Source organism: Sus scrofa, chromosome 12 (genome assembly GCF_000003025.6).
Source record: "Sus scrofa isolate TJ Tabasco breed Duroc chromosome 12, Sscrofa11.1, whole genome shotgun sequence".
Taxonomy (NCBI): Eukaryota; Metazoa; Chordata; class Mammalia; order Artiodactyla; family Suidae; genus Sus; species Sus scrofa.
The window spans coordinates 46,301,907-46,317,062 of record NC_010454.4 but is presented as its reverse complement, the minus strand read 5'-3'; the positions used below and the strand labels follow the sequence as shown (position 1 = coordinate 46,317,062).

Here is a 15,156-nt window from a genome sequence, read left to right as displayed (position 1 = left end):
CCCCACCAGTGTATTCTTTAGAGCTGGATGGCGTTTCCCTCTAGAGACCAGGGTGGACATGCCTGAGAAAGGTAGGGCGATGCTTTTGCTCTTTGAGCTTCAGTTTAAATGAGAGGGAGGAGTTCCCATCATGGCTCAGTGGTAACAAACATGACTACTATCCCTGAGGACACAGGTTTGATCCCTGGCCTTGCTCATTGGGTTGAGGATCTGACGTTGCCGTGAGCTGTGGTGTAGGTTGCAGACGAGGCTCAGATTTGGCGTGGCTGTGGCTGCGGCGTAGGCCGGCAGCTGTAGCTCGCATTCCGTCCCTTGCCTGGGAACTTCCATATGCTGCAGGTGCAGCCCTAAAAAGAAAAAGAAAAGAAAAGAAAAAGATTTCCCGTCATGGCTCAGCAGAAGCGAGTCTGACTAGCATCCACGAGGATGCAGTTTGGATCCCTGGCCTCACTCAATGGGTTAAGGATCTGGCGTTGCCGTGAACTGTGGTGTTAGTCGCAGATGTGGGATCCCAAGTGGCTGTGGCTGTGGTGTAGGCCGGTGACTACAGATCTGATGAATCTCCATATGCCTTGGGTGCGGCCCTAAAAAAAAAAAAAAGAAAAAGAAAGAAATGAGAGGGCAGTTGCAGTATTAAAGATAGGAAGAGGTTCCTGTAGAAAATCTGGGGTAAAATTTTGAAGGGGGAAAAGGAAAGACTTCAGTCTCAGGTGGGATCTGGCCGTTGGGTGCTGTCTGCCGGACCACACGTGGTAAAGCCCTTTATCTGCCATCTGGTCTTCAAGTTCGTTAGTGTTTAAAGTGGAAAACATGCCACTAATAAAGGCCGGAGGGAAGTGCAGAGGCCTTCTTCAAATAATACAGCAAGAGGCTGCCAAGTTCAGGTTTAATTTAGCTGAGTATTTGTATATAGACATCACATCATCTCTCTCCAAAAAAAAAAGACACCTGAAAAATCCCTTAGCCTGGTAAATGGTCACTTATGGATGTGTGGTTATTTAAAAAGTCTGTCAAGTCTAGGAGTTCCCACTGTGGCACACTGTGGGTCAATGATCTGGTTTATTTCTGTGGAGGCAGCAGTTTGGTCCCCGGCCCAGTGCAGTGGGTTTAAGAATCCAGTGTTGCTACAGTTGTGGCGTTGGTCACCAGTCCAGCTGATCTCTGCCTCAGAAACTTCCATATGCCACAGGGGGGCCAAAAAGGCGGGGGGAAAGGTCCATAGAGTTCCTGCTGTGGCGCAACGAGATCAGCAGCGTCTCTGCAGTGCCGGGACGCAGGTTCAGTGGAGGCTTGACCCGGCACAGTGGGTTAAGGAGCCAGTGTTGCTGCAGCTTGGATCTGATCCCTGACCTAGGAACTCCATATGCCATGGGTGGCAAAAGAAAAAGAAAAAAAAAAAAAAAAGGTCTATCAAGTCTAGTTGAGGTCCCAGGGAAACAGGGAGCAGGGAAGGCTGGACAGAAGCATAAAGACAAGCAGAGTGGGTTTTTATCTAGATCACTCTAGATAAAAATTTGTCAGAAATTCTTATCCTTCTCTGGGTCATGTTTGCCTCCTTGAACTTTGGAGGGTCAGGGGTGGGGGTCAAATGGGGTAGAACCCATGACACCTCCCCCACCCCCTTACACACACACACACATCCTTGCTACATGGACCTGGTTTCTTTCTTGCTGCTGTAATATTTTTGGCCTCAATCAATCCTTTTAAACTTCTTATTTTTTTACTTTACAGAAAGAACCCAGTAAACACACAACTCTAATTACTTGCATCCCCTGGTGGTCTTTTTTTTTTTTTGCTTTTGAGGGCTGCACCTGTGGCATATGGAGGTTCCCAGGCTAGGGGTCGAATTGGAGCTGTAGCCGCTGGCCTACACCACAGCCACAGCAACGCGGGATCTGAGCTGTGTCTGCAACCCACACCGCAGTTCAGAGGAACGCTGGATACTTAACCCACTGAGCGAGGCCAGGGATCAAACCCTCAACCTCATGGTTACTAGTCGGGAGCCAGCCGCTGCGCCACGACGGGAACTCCCCTGGTGTTCATTTCTAATCCTCGCCAGTGTTGATGTGCATAATCTCCAGTGTGAATCCTATTACTTTGTGTTCCAGTTTTTTATTCACTACATTTGTATCTTCCTATTTCCACATGTGGGTAGTTAAGTCACCAAAAGCGCCACATGGGTAGGAGACATACCATTTTCATTAGCCACCAATTCCTAGCCAACCTCTGCCTGTTGGGTTTGGAGGATTACGGTCAGATCTTTGTTGTTATGAATCGTGGTCGCAGTCATCCCTGGACATCTTTTCCTAGAAAGGTGGAGTGCGATTTGAGCTGAGCAGAAACAGTCTAGGGCCATACCACCCTGAACACGCCCGATCTCATCTGAGCTAAGCAGAAACATGTTTCAAGAGTTTTGAGGGGGGTGAGGGGATGTGCTTGGGCTGTGGGATGGAAATCCTGTGAAATCAGATTGTTATGATCATTATACAACTACAGATGTGATAAATTCATTTCAGTAATTTAAAAAAATGAAAAAAAAAAGTTTTGAAAAATTCAAGCCCAGAAGAAATGAAGTTAGCTGGAAGGTCCTGGCTCCATACTGCTTTATAATAGGCCAGAGGTTTAAAGTCCAAAAGGGCTCAGATTTCTACCCCATGATTGACGTCTCAGACCTCGATCTGATCCGGAGAGCTGAACTGACTTTCTTGCGCCCTGGCCCATGGCACCGACATGAAGGCACGGCAGCCCTGAGGCACGTAGGGACAGAGACTCCCTCCAGCCCAGCCTGTGTGACCTCTCTGGCTCTTCCCGCGTGAAGAAGAGGTGACCCCGCCTGCCCACTGGTGCAGAAGAGCAGGTGGATTAGCCTCAGGAGTTGCTGGGGAGAGGCAAGAAGAATGAATGGTGAGCAGCAGTGCCATTTAAGGCTCAGCCAGACTCGCAGAGGCACGGTGGGAACCCAGAAAGTTGAGGCACAGGTGGCCTGGACACAGCTGGGAACAGCTAGGTTGCTAAGAGCTGGGCTCCTGGAAGAGTGAAAAAGTCTGCAGCAAAGGAGCTAAGGGTGCCTCACAGAGGGTGGCCTTTTCACTTCTCTCCTATGCTCTTTGCCTTTTAAAGTCACACCTATGGTTTATATAAAATAAGTTTTGAGAGAGTTCACGTTGTGGCTCAGTGGTTAAGGCATCCAACTAGGAACCATGAGGTTGCAGGTTCGATCCCTGGCCTTGCTCAGTGGGTTAAGGATCTGGCGTTGCCTTGAGCTGTGGTGTAGGTTGCAGACGAGGCTCGGATCCTGCATTGCTGTGGCTGTGGTGCAGGCCAGCGGCCGGCTACAGTTCTGATTCGACCCCTAGCCTGGGAACCTCCATATGCCGAGGGAGCAGCCCTAGAAAAGGCAAAAAGACACACACACACACACACACACACACACACACACACACACACACACACACAAGCTTCGAGCGTTCAGCTTAAATGTTTGAAAGGACCGTCCTTATGTATCTGCAGCCAGAAACTGCTTCTCTGTTACTCTCTTCCCAGCATGGCATCCAGGACAAGTGAGTGCTCTGAGAAGCTTTGTTGTGGTGAGGCCTCTTCTCGTGCTCTTCTGAGGCTCTGGTAAACGGCAGGGTGGGATTCCAGTCCCTCAAAGTGAGGTCAGTGCTTTGTTCTTGATAGAGCCTGTGCAAAACCTCCATTATTTGCGTCTGGTTTTGCCTTGTTATTTTGTCTTTTCCTTTTCAAATTACTTGGTTGTGATTTGACACCTTGTAAAGGTTGAAACATGGGGTTGGTTTTATCGACGCTCCTAGAACACAAAGGATGGGTCACGTTGAACAGATGCCTTTGTAATCTCATTAACGGATGTAGTCGAAGATGGATGATGAGCTTCCAAAGATCAGTGAAATGCCTAATTCTGTTCTCCTTTCTCCTGGGCCTTTCAACAGAGCTCGCCACCCCACTGATAAAAAGCGCTAAGGACAGGCACAGAACCGAGCTTCAGAATTCGGGTCAGTCCACGGCACATGTGTGTCAGCGTCCATTCGGCAGAATGGAGACCACGCCCTTAAATTCCCAGAGGGAGCTGTCAGCTTATAAGGATGGAGACGACTGTCAAGAAAATGGTGTTCTGCGGAAGGGCCTCCCTGCTCCTGGGGACAAGGCCGAGTCCAGCCACATCTCCAATGGGTACTCAGCAGTTCCGAGCCCGGGCGCAGGGGACGACACTCAGAACTCCATCCCGGCTGCCACCACCGCCCTAGTGGCTGAGGTTCATCCGGGGGAACGGGAGACCTGGGGCAAGAAGGTGGATTTCCTTCTCTCGGTCATCGGCTACGCTGTGGACCTGGGCAACGTCTGGCGCTTTCCCTACATCTGTTACCAGAACGGAGGGGGTCAGTATTGTGGGCCGTGGCCAGGGGTGGTTTGTGGATTCTCTTAGGAAGCCAGAGGATCAGTCATGTCCTTTCTGTTGCATGTAAGTGATGTGGAGGCTGGGAACAGGATTGCCTAGACGTTCAAGCCAGCCCAAAAGACAAAGCTCCAAGAAGTGCAAACCTTAGGTCAGCATGGCTGAGGCTCTCTGGGTCATGAAGTTGAAGGACAGCCCGCCCGAGCCTGACCTCACCAGACCTTGAGCACCGCGGGTGCTCAGTCTGTGGAAGAGCCCCCTTCCCCTCCCTGCATTATGCGAGCCCTGCTCTCCCCCACGGAGGAAGGTACTGTGTTGAGATCCTGCACTCCTGCTGGCAGGCTCTGCTCAGGAGAGTCCAGAGCAGTTAGATCTTAGGAAAAATCAGGAGGTGGCTCCAGGGTCCCCAACCTTCCGGGCTTTTGGACTCATGTAAGGTCAGAGAGGGTGTCAGCTCAGGTCCAGAGTCTTAAGTGATAGTCTGGGGTATGACCCATTGCTGAACCAGCTACATTAATGCCAACCCCAAACCATATATGGATATGCCTTGTATCTTTTACAAGAGTATAAGCTTTTTGAGGCCAGGTACTATTTCCTGTTCCTCCTTCTCTCCCTAATGCCTCTAGAGCAGTTTATTTGTAGATGATCAAGAATAGTAGCTTATTGTAGGCATGGGTATGGGAGCCCCAGCGAGCAGAGCAGGAGAGAGGAGTGAGGAGGTTTGAGGCCTCAATTTTGACCGTGGACTTGCTATCAGATTAGAAAAGGACTAGGAGTTCCTGTTGTGGCTTATTGGGTTAAGGACCCAACATTGTTTCTGTGAGGATGCAGATTTGGTCCCTGGCCTCACTCCGTGGGTTAAGGATCCCGCACGGCCGTAGCTGTGGCATAGGCCTGTAGCTGAAGCTGCAGCTCTGATTTAACTCCTAGCCCAGGAACCTCCATATGCCACAGGTGCGGCTATGAAAAGAAAAAGAGGAAAAAAAAAAAAAAAAGATAAGGACCAGTAATGGGAGTCAAATCAAAGAGCTTTGTGAACAGATTTAAGAGAGCAGCTAAAATGAGGGTTTGAGGGATAATTCATTTGTGTCTCCCTCACGTTCTCAATGACCTGACACAGAGTTGCCTGGATTTGCTGCATCTTTTAAGGACCTGGGTCCAAGCAGCTGCAAAGGCTGTCCCGGGGGGCCCGGGAAGCCCAGTGCTTCTGGCCTGGAGGAGCAGAGTTGGAATCTCCAGCTCGGGATGGGGGGGGGACTCACCTCTAGCCTGAGCATTATATAAGGGGCTGGGTCACTGGTGATGTTTCCCCTACGTGCATTCCCTACTGTAAAGCCAGGCAAGCAAAGCTTTTGGATAAATGCCACCATGAGAACACAGCATGGTTCTTATTCTCAAGCCAGGTTTACCCAATATGACAAAGTTAGGTGAGACCTTTCTGAGTTGCATTGACTTCAGGTTTCTAGGTTTAAAGCATTTTATGGGAGGGAAAATTATCAGGGACAATCATAGCCAGCCCACTTTTTTTGGGCTGAAACTCAGGCTGTAAGTGAGCAATGCCCAGCATGGCATTTCCAAATTCTGCCTCACCCTCGAGAGCTAGGAGACACCAGCATCTCCAGTGATGCAGCAGTTCTGCACTTTCTCATTCTGTAGTAAACTACCTGCAGATTTCAGGCACACCTGCAATTTGGGCTCAGGAGGGAACATTCTAGCTCTGTGGAATTAGAGACCTATAACCACAAATCAATAATCAAGTGTCTGGAGCCGGGGATACAGATAAACAATGATGCCAACTGAGTGACTTGTAGATCATTGCAGCTGTTGTATAGGTTGTCCCAGAAGATCTGTTCCAAGGGTCCCAGACGCTGGTCCCTGTACTGGTTGCACCAGAATCACTGAGGAGCTTACAAAAGCTGTGTTATACCCATACCTGAAGCTTCTGCTTCAGGAGGTCTGGGTGGGTGGGTGTTTTTAAGCTTACCAGTGATGATGATGGATGGGTTTAGGAGCCTCAGTTCCCCTCTGCCCTGTCACTTTCTAGTGGAGAAAAGAGGCCCAGAAAGAAGGATCTTCCAGGCAGTTAGGAGTAGATCTGGCCCCGTGGCCGGTTCTCTTGACTCCCAGACGCGCTTCCTTTCCCGTTACTCCCTGCCTCCTCCCAAACCTGCCTTCACCGTGGAGCTCTGTCTACTACTACTTCTGGCAAAGCGCTAAGACCAGGGGGCACCGTGAGATGGGTCTGTGTGTCCTTTTCAGTTGGGCTGTCCTGGGACCGATGTGAGCAGGAAGTGAAATTGTCTTTCATCTGTCTCAGGGGCATTCCTTCTCCCCTACACAATCATGGCCATTTTCGGGGGGATCCCACTCTTCTACATGGAGCTCGCGCTGGGCCAGTACCACCGAAATGGATGCATTTCGATATGGAGGAAAATCTGCCCAATTTTCAAAGGTAACACAAAGGCTCGGGTGGATGGAGGGGTCTTCCAAGAAAGTGGTGATTTCCATCAGTGTTGCGGGGAGCTAGGGACCTCCTGGAATCAGTCAGGCCTTAGGTATCCCCAGGAAATAGCTGGAGTAATTAAGATTTTGGCTGTTTCAATGGTGTGAGGTTGTTAAAGCACAAAAGAATAAATGGCAATTGAAAGTAAACAAAATCGAAAAAATGTAAAGCATTACTAGCATGCACACACATTTTTCCCGATTTTTAATTAATTTTTTATTAGAGTATAGTTGATTTACAGTGTTGTGCCGAAGTCCTCTGTACAGCAAAGTGACCCAGCCATACGTATCCATTCATTCCCTTTCTTACGTTATCTCCCAGCATGGTCTATCCCAAGAGACTGGACACAGTTTCCTGAGCTGTCCAGCAGGACCTCACTGCTTATGCATTCTAAATGGAAGAGTTTGCATCTCCCAACCCCGAACTCCCCTCCTCCCCTTGGCAACCACAAGTCTGTTCTCCATTCTGAGTCTGTTTCTGTTTTGTAGCTAGGTTCATCTGTGCCCTATTTTAGACGCCACATTTTCTAAAACATGTAACCTTGCAAATACAAATAAGGCGTTTACCTTGTTGGCACTTTCCCACCGTTCCTGGCGTCTTTGGGGGACAGGGTGAATGGGAGCCCCCCTCTTCCCCCTCACCCGGGCTGCACTGCCTCCGATGCCCTGTTTCCCTGTCAGGCTGCCCTTAACCCGGCCCCCTGCCCCCTCTCGCCCAGGGATCGGCTTCGCCATCTGCGTCATCGCCTTCTACATCGCCTCCTACTACAACACCATCATGGCCTGGGCCCTCTACTACCTCATCTCCTCTTTCACGGACCAGCTGCCCTGGACCAGCTGCAAGAACTCCTGGAACACCGGCAACTGCACCAACTACTTCTCCGAGGACAACGTCACCTGGATGCTCCACTCAACGTCCCCTGCAGAAGAATTTTACACGTAAGTGCATGTAAGTGAGGGGGTGGCCTGTTAGGGGCAGACCACACCCCTGGGGTTTGGCTTCTTAGGAGGGAGGCGGGGGCCCGGGGCTCTTAGCTCTTGGCTGATGGGTTTTGCTGTGGGGAGGGGGGTGAATGTGAGGGAGGGAGTTGGGAGACTCTACCGTGAGGGTCCGCAGTCTGGGGCTCTGTGCCGTCCCCTTCTTTTCTGATGCGCCCAGGCCAGTCCCTGCCTTCACATTCCAAAGGTACCCCCCTGCTTTGGAAGCACCCTTCCTCCTGGGCCCTCCTCTCAGCCAGTTGTCATGGGAGCAGAGCCTCTCTCTACTTCAATAGTTTGAAATGACTCAAAAAGTTTCTGGTTTCATGTTTTCACTTCACACGTGAGCTCTATCCTGTGAAAGAAGACGCCCAGGGTAGGTAGTTCTCTTGAATGGTGGAATTTCAGGCAACGGCAGCCCGAAGAGAGCGGCTTGGGGATGGAGAAGGGGCCCACTGCCCACACATACAAATCCTCATGAACCCAAAAGCCAGCCATGTTTCTGGGTTGGCTGGGTCGGCCTTGGGGCCGAGCACTCTTCCCAGGGTCCGCTGGCTGGAGTGCTTGTTCTCTGCTTCAGAGCGTGCAGAGCCCCTCCCAGCTCTTCCCGAGGCTTGGTGACCACCTGGTCCTTGCAGTGTGATGACCGTTTTTCTTCTTGGTGTCCTCTCAGAGGTGTCGCACCGTCATGTGCAGGGGACCGTTCAGACCAGGTCATGGGCCTTTCTTTCTCATTCACTCAGACGCCACGTCCTGCAGATCCACCGGTCTAAGGGACTCCAGGACCTGGGGGGCATCAGCTGGCAGCTTGCCCTCTGCATCATGCTGATCTTCACCATTATCTACTTTAGCATCTGGAAAGGTGTCAAAACATCTGGCAAGGTGAGGAGGACCCTGGCTGCTGACCCAGGCCTGCCGAGGGGCCCCAGAGGATCTCAAAGTCAGAACTCAGTAGCCTAGACAGTCACAGACAGGGGGACCTGGCTTCCTCTACAACACGCGCATTCCATGCTTCTCAGTCTCTCTTTACCAAATCTGTTAGACAATTCTAGAAATCACCCAATCCTATGAACCATTATTATTATTTTTTCTTTTTTGCCTGCCCCTCCGTATATGGAATTCCCAGGCCAGGGATCAGATCCCAGCTGCAGTTGCCACCCAAGCCATAGCTGCCCCAACACCGGATCTTTAACCCACTGTGCCGGGCCGGGGATCAAACCTGCGTCCCAGCACTCCCAAGGCACACAGATCCTGTGGCACCACAGCGGGAACTCCACCATTATGTGATTTTTAAAAATTCCTTTAACCCCTGGTAGTGTGATAACTAATGACAGTGACAATAATTTATTGAAAATCCATCACGGGAGTTCCTTGATGTGGCTTGAGTCGTGCCTCAGCGGAAATGAATCTGACTAGTATCCACGAGAACGCAGGTTTGATCCCTGGCCTTGCTCAGTGGGTTAAGGATCCAGCGTTGCCATGAGCTGTGGTGTAGGTCACAGATGTGGCTCGGATCTGGTGTTGCTGTGGCTATGGTGTAGGCTGGCAGCTGTAGCTCCGATTCGACCCCTAGGCTGAGAACTTCCATATGCCACGGGTGCAGCCCTAAAAAGACCAAAAAAAAAAAAGGAAAACAGAAAACCCATCATAGACCATGTTCAGTGCTTTGTATACAGTGGCTACTTCATTGTTTTCCTGCTAAGTGTTTTCCCATTTTGCAGATGGGGAGTGGGTTTAGAGGGAGGCAGTATGGCAAGCAGGGAATCGGGTCTTTCTGCCACACCACCTTGCCTCCTAAAATTATATATGTATTTTTTAAAGTAGCTCTCCTTTCTTGGAGGTTTTCAAGAGTAAAAGGCACCAGCATTCATGCAGTGATAACCTGTGTTTCCTTCTTTACAGGTGGTTTGGGTGACAGCCACTTTCCCCTACATCATCCTTTCGATTCTGCTGGTAAGGGGGGCCACGCTCCCCGGGGCCTGGAGGGGAGTTCTCTTCTACTTGAAACCCAACTGGCAGAAACTCCTGGAGACAGGGGTAAGAAAATGAGGAAAGTAGCGTGTACCTGTCTGTCTTTTTCCCAATAGGACAGTAGGAACAACTGAAATTTGGGTTCAGTGGCAAGTCTGCAGTGATGCTTTAAACCAAAAATACAAGCCTGAAATAGTTGAGGCCACTGGATTGGTTTATGCCAAAATGCTAAGTAAGAGAAATCACATTTGTTTGCACATGATATGTGGCCATCCCTGGACGGAGCCCTTGAAGAGCCTGCTTTTTGCCTCCGCACATAGCCACGTGGAGGCCGCAGGGGCGCTGGGCCTGTTGGTACCCAGTGTCTGTCTGGGGCTTGGCCGTGACCCTTACCTCTGCTCTGCTGCAGGTGTGGGTGGATGCGGCTGCTCAGATCTTCTTCTCTCTTGGGCCTGGCTTTGGAGTCCTGCTGGCTTTTGCTAGCTACAACAAATTCAACAACAACTGTTACCAGTGAGTATCGGGGCCCGCCAAGCAAAGCTTGAATGTGGAGGGAGCAACTGAACTGATGACCTCAGACCTGGTTGGACTCAAGCCATGTTGACACTCTGACCCTCAGGGTGCCTCACCAGTTCACCCATGGCCAGAGCACCCACCCAGACCACAGCCTCATTCAAGGCCACTTGGGTTGAGAGAGGCCCCAGGACACGTCTGTTCTTTTTCTTTTCTTTTCTTTTTTTCTTCCTTCCTTCCTTCCTCCCTCCCTCCCTTTCTCCCTCCCTCCCCTCTTCTCTTTCTTTCTTTCTTTCTTTCTTTCTAGGGCCGCACCCATGGCATATAGAAGTTCCCTGGCTAGGGGTCTAATCAGAGCTGCAGCTGCCAACCTACACCACAGCCACAGCAACACCAGATCCGAGCCCCATCTGCGACCTGTTCCGCAGCTTGCAGTAATGTCAGATTCTTAACCCACTGAGTGAGGCCAGGGATCAAATCCGCATCCTCATGGATACTACTCAGGTTCCTAACCTGCTGAGCCACAATGGGAACTCCTGTTTTGTGAGCTTTTCTATATATCAAAAAAAAAAAAAAAAAAAAAAAAGAAATTCCAAACCAGGTTTACAAAAATTGCCACATACATTAAATATTTCAATTTGACCTGTTGATGTATTTAAACAACAAAAATCATAATGTGATAATTTGTGTATGTACATATACACAAAAAGAATAACGATTGAACTATTTTGACCAACACAGAATGCCATAATTTTTATGTCAAAATCTCACTTCAGAAATTTGATGGAACCAGAACCAATTAGGATTTAAATATCACTTGGCAATCTGCAGAGCTAACTTCGTCTAAATGGTCTGTCACAGATGGCAATGTCCAGCAATCTGATTGTGCTATTTATAAGATAATTACAGAATTAATTTTTTTTTTTTGGTCTTTTCATCTTTTCTAGGGCCGCACTGGTGGATGTAGAGGTTCCCAGGCTAGGGCGTCTAATGGAAGCTGTAGCTGCTGGCCTGCACCACAGCCACAGCAATGCAGGATCCGAGCCACGTCTGCGACCTACGCCACAGCTCACGGCAACGCCGGATCCTTAACCCACTGAGCGAGGCCAGGGATCAAACCTGCAACCTCATGGTTCCTAGTCAGATTCATTAACCACTGTGCCATGACGGGAACTCCTAGAGTTAATTTTTAAAGGAATTCATATGCACACTAAGCAGTGTGGCCTTGCACTGGGACATCAGCCTGAAGTTGTATGAGGTCTTCTTTTGAAAGTGTCCGAATATCTTTGTGGCACTCTCATAACCTCGTTTACACATAATGTCAAAAAAGTCTGGGAGTTCCTATTGTGGTGCGGTGGGTTAAGAATCCAACTGCAGCAGCTTGGGTCACTGCAGAAGCATGGGTTCAATCCCTGGCTCGGCCGCCAGGTTAAAGCATCTAGCGGCCTGAGCAGGTGTGGCACAGGTCAGCAGCTAAAGCTGGATTCAGTCCTTGGCCCAGGAACTTCTATATGCCATGGGTGCGGCCATAAAAAAAAAAAAGTCTAAATCTAAATCTGATATCTTCACAAATGTGAGGCCAAGCCCGCCCTGGGCCCCCTCTGCAACCCAAGCCCGCTTCAGAGCAAGCTTGTTTGAAATTGAGAGTATACACTGTGCAGGTTTACAGCAGGATCATCTCTTAAAACCACTCCTGATCTGCTTTTCGCCCCATGCTGTGCATGGCCGTAACAGCAGCTGGTGCTTCAAGGCTGATGCAACCCATCTGAGAGGCTGGGCCTTGGGAGGAAGGGAGGAGATGCCCAGCCAGGCTCAAAGTCCCTGTGAGCTCACTCACCCTTGACATGGCTGCAGACAGATGCTCCCTAGACTCCCAGCTTGGAAATGTCTCAGTCCCCTTGGGTTTTCTGCTCCAGAGACGCCTTGGTGACCAGTGTGGTGAACTGCATGACGAGCTTCGTTTCAGGATTTGTCATCTTCACCGTGCTCGGGTATATGGCTGAGATGAGGAACGAAGATGTGTCTGAGGTGGCCAAAGATGCAGGTAGGACCTTGGGTTCTGTTTAGGTCCCTTGCTCCCAACAGATTTGCTTTGCTGCTCTTTGGATCTTTATAAATATCTAACTTTTATGTTATTTCTAAATGTTTTCTTAAAATTTTCAAAGGTTTTAGAGAAATGTATTGCCTTGGGGATCTCAACCCTTCCCCTGTGTCCAGACCATGGTGGAAAAGGGGCAGCTCCCTTGGCACCCACTACTGGGGCCTTGAGTTCACTGTGGGCTTTAGAAAGTGACTTGGAGGATGGCTTTTAAAATCAGTGGGTTTTGGAGTTCCTGTCATGGCTCAGTGGTTAACAAATCCGACTAGGAACCATGAGATTGTGGGTTCGATCCCTGGCCTCGCTCAGTGGGTTAAGGATCCGGCGTTGCCATGAGCTGTGGTGTAGGTCACAGGTGTAGCTCAGATCCCACGTTGCTGTGGCTCTGGTGTAGGCCGGCAGCTACAGGTCCGATTAGACCCCTGGCCTGGGAACCTCCATATGCTGTGCGAGCGGCCCTAGAAAAGGCAAAAAGACAAAAATAAAAATAAAATCAGTGGGTTTGCTTATATGTGGAATCTAAAGCATGGCACAGACTGAGACATGGATAGCAGACTTGTGTTTGTCAAGATGGAGGGAGAAGGAGTGGGATGGACTAGGAGTTTGGGGTTGGTAGGTGCAAACTATTACATTTAGAATGGATAAGCAATGAGGTCCCGCTGTACAGCACAGGGAACTGTATCCAATCACCTGATAGAAGATAGTATGAGAAACAGAATGTATATACATGTATGACTGGGTCACTTTGCTGTACAGCAGAAATTGACAGAACATTATAAATCAACTCTAATAAAAATTTTTTAAAAGTAAAAGTAAAATCAGTGGGTTTGGGTCCTATGATGGGTCCAGGTCTAGTAAGCAAATGGTTACTAACGCTTAGAATTTTTTTTTGCAGAGGTTTTTTTTTTTTCTTTTTCTTTTTTTTTCTTTTTTCAGGGCCGCACCCATGGCATATGGAGGTTCCCAGGCTAAGGATTGAATCGGAGCTACAGCTGCTGGCCTATATATACCACAGCCACAGCAATGCGGGATCCAAGCTACATCTGTGACCTACACCACAGCGCAAGGCAACGCTGGATGATGCTCACCCACTGAGCGAGGCCAGGGATTGACCCCCATCCTCATGGATGCTAGTTGGATTTGTTTCTGCCACGACACAACGGGAACTCCCTGCAGAGAAATTAGAAGTAGATGACATGGTCACTTTACCATACTGTGAGTTTTCATGGAAATAAGAGTGACTCATGTTGAAAAGGGGTGACGGGATCTTGTGGATGGAATCCCAGGGCTTTCTTGCCAACGTGCATCTGTCCTTGGCCTGCTGCAGTGCTCCGATCAACTCCAACCCCTAACTAAGGCGCCCTATCTAGTCTATGAGAGGTTGAGGACATGTCTGTCCCTTGTACTATCACAAAGGACTTCAAAATAGGTACAATGTTGTAAATCAGCTGTAATTTTTTTAAAAAGGGACATCAAAATAGCTGGAAGTCTTTATTCCAAGGCCTTTATGATTCTTCTAAAACCCGTTTAACATTTCCAACTATTCTGGAGCTAAAGAAAGAGCTAAATACTACAAGACTTCAGAAACAGAGCAACCCTGGCCCTGAAAAAAAAAAAAAAAAGCACCGCATTATTAGATAGTGGCAACCCCTATTTGGGTGCTCAGCTTTGCTCATCTTGGGGTCTCAGGTTTGTTCCCTTTCTCCACGTTGGTGGAGGGGACACACTTGACTGTTCCCTCCCTTCCTCGTCCCAGGATGTCAGGATGGCCAGGTAGGGTGCTGTAGGGTGTGAGGAAGCACTTGGTACCTGTCCAGGCCGGCGTCACAGGAAGCTCTTGCGACAGGAATTGTCATTGTTGCGGTGGCCGCGTGTCCCCCGAGACTGCCTTGCAGGGCAGGTCTCTGCCACCACGTCCTCCCCTCTCTGTCTCAGGCCCCAGCCTCCTCTTCATCACCTACGCAGAGGCCATCGCCAACATGCCCGCGTCCACCTTCTTTGCCATCATCTTCTTCCTGATGTTGATCACCCTGGGCTTAGACAGCACAGTAAGTGACGGCGGAGGGAGAGCTCCGAGCAGGAGGGGGAGGAGGAGGGGTGGGAAATGGAGGGAGAGGAAGAGGAGGCTGCAGCCGGTCCCTTCCATCCTGGCCCCGCAGGTGGTGATGGCTGCTCCCTCCCCGAGCTGCCCCAGCCCCTGTGCCTTTGGGCGCTTACTGTTCTCTAGGACAAATAGCGGGTCCTGAATGAGACAATGGGGGCAAAGCGCCTGGCCCAGGCCAAGAGCTCAGCACAGGCCATCCGCTGTTAGTGTGCACTGTCCCCTGACCAGATTGGCACCACCCAAAGGCCAGGGCAAGGTCACGCTTGTGTCTTAGTGCCCTGCTGCCCAGCCTTCACCTCATTAGTGTGGAAAGAGTTCCAGCTTTGAGTTGGCATTTCTGGCACAACCAAAGTCTCCCCGAGAGACCTCGTGTAAAGAAGTCCTGTCCACATGCTATGCTTTCTTCCCTTGATGTCCTTAGGGGTGAGTTCTAAATGATGGGGTCACGTGGAAATTTACTTCCAGTGAGGGCTGGGTCGTGATTAGCTTGACAGGTCACCTGGCAATTTTAACCCCTCCCTCTGTTCACTGTCCTAGAGGTAGCAGATTTGTTCCAAAGTCCACAGTGACGTCTCT

At 49.8% G+C, this 15,156-nt stretch overlaps 1 protein-coding gene and 1 long non-coding RNA gene across 7 annotated transcripts in view; one reads left to right on the top strand and one right to left on the bottom strand.

The window, feature by feature from the left end:
- Positions 1–15,156, top strand: part of SLC6A4 (solute carrier family 6 member 4) — a 42,383-nt gene that overhangs the window by 11,315 nt on the left and 15,912 nt on the right. The window contains exons 1-10 of one of the 3 annotated variants that reach the window (XM_021067522.1): positions 2,663–2,904; positions 3,544–3,659; positions 3,951–4,397; positions 6,732–6,866; positions 7,636–7,855; positions 8,638–8,776; positions 9,797–9,931; positions 10,275–10,378; positions 12,295–12,422; positions 14,412–14,524. In XM_021067522.1, the coding sequence (XP_020923181.1) occupies positions 4,055–4,397; positions 6,732–6,866; positions 7,636–7,855; positions 8,638–8,776; positions 9,797–9,931; positions 10,275–10,378; positions 12,295–12,422; positions 14,412–14,524 (1,317 nt within the window). In that variant the 5' untranslated portion in view covers positions 2,663–2,904; positions 3,544–3,659; positions 3,951–4,054. Of the gene's footprint in view, positions 1–2,662; positions 2,905–3,543; positions 3,660–3,950; positions 4,398–6,731; positions 6,867–7,635; positions 7,856–8,637; positions 8,777–9,796; positions 9,932–10,274; positions 10,379–12,294; positions 12,423–14,411; positions 14,525–15,156 lie in introns of those variants that run through there. The other 2 variants (XM_021067520.1, XM_021067521.1) reach the window with 2 other exon arrangements.
- Positions 7,709–14,438, bottom strand: LOC106505484. 4 transcript variants are annotated; one of them, XR_002337290.1, is made up of 6 exons: positions 14,286–14,438; positions 13,565–14,079; positions 12,216–12,377; positions 10,259–10,348; positions 8,520–8,748; positions 7,709–7,836 (listed from the first exon to the last, which is right to left on the bottom strand). It is a non-coding gene; the product is annotated as an uncharacterized LOC106505484 (long non-coding RNA). The 4 variants fall into 4 exon arrangements; XR_002337292.1 differs by having other exon boundaries at positions 13,565–13,646; positions 14,286–14,430; XR_001299950.2 differs by lacking the exon at positions 13,565–14,079 and having other exon boundaries at positions 14,286–14,429.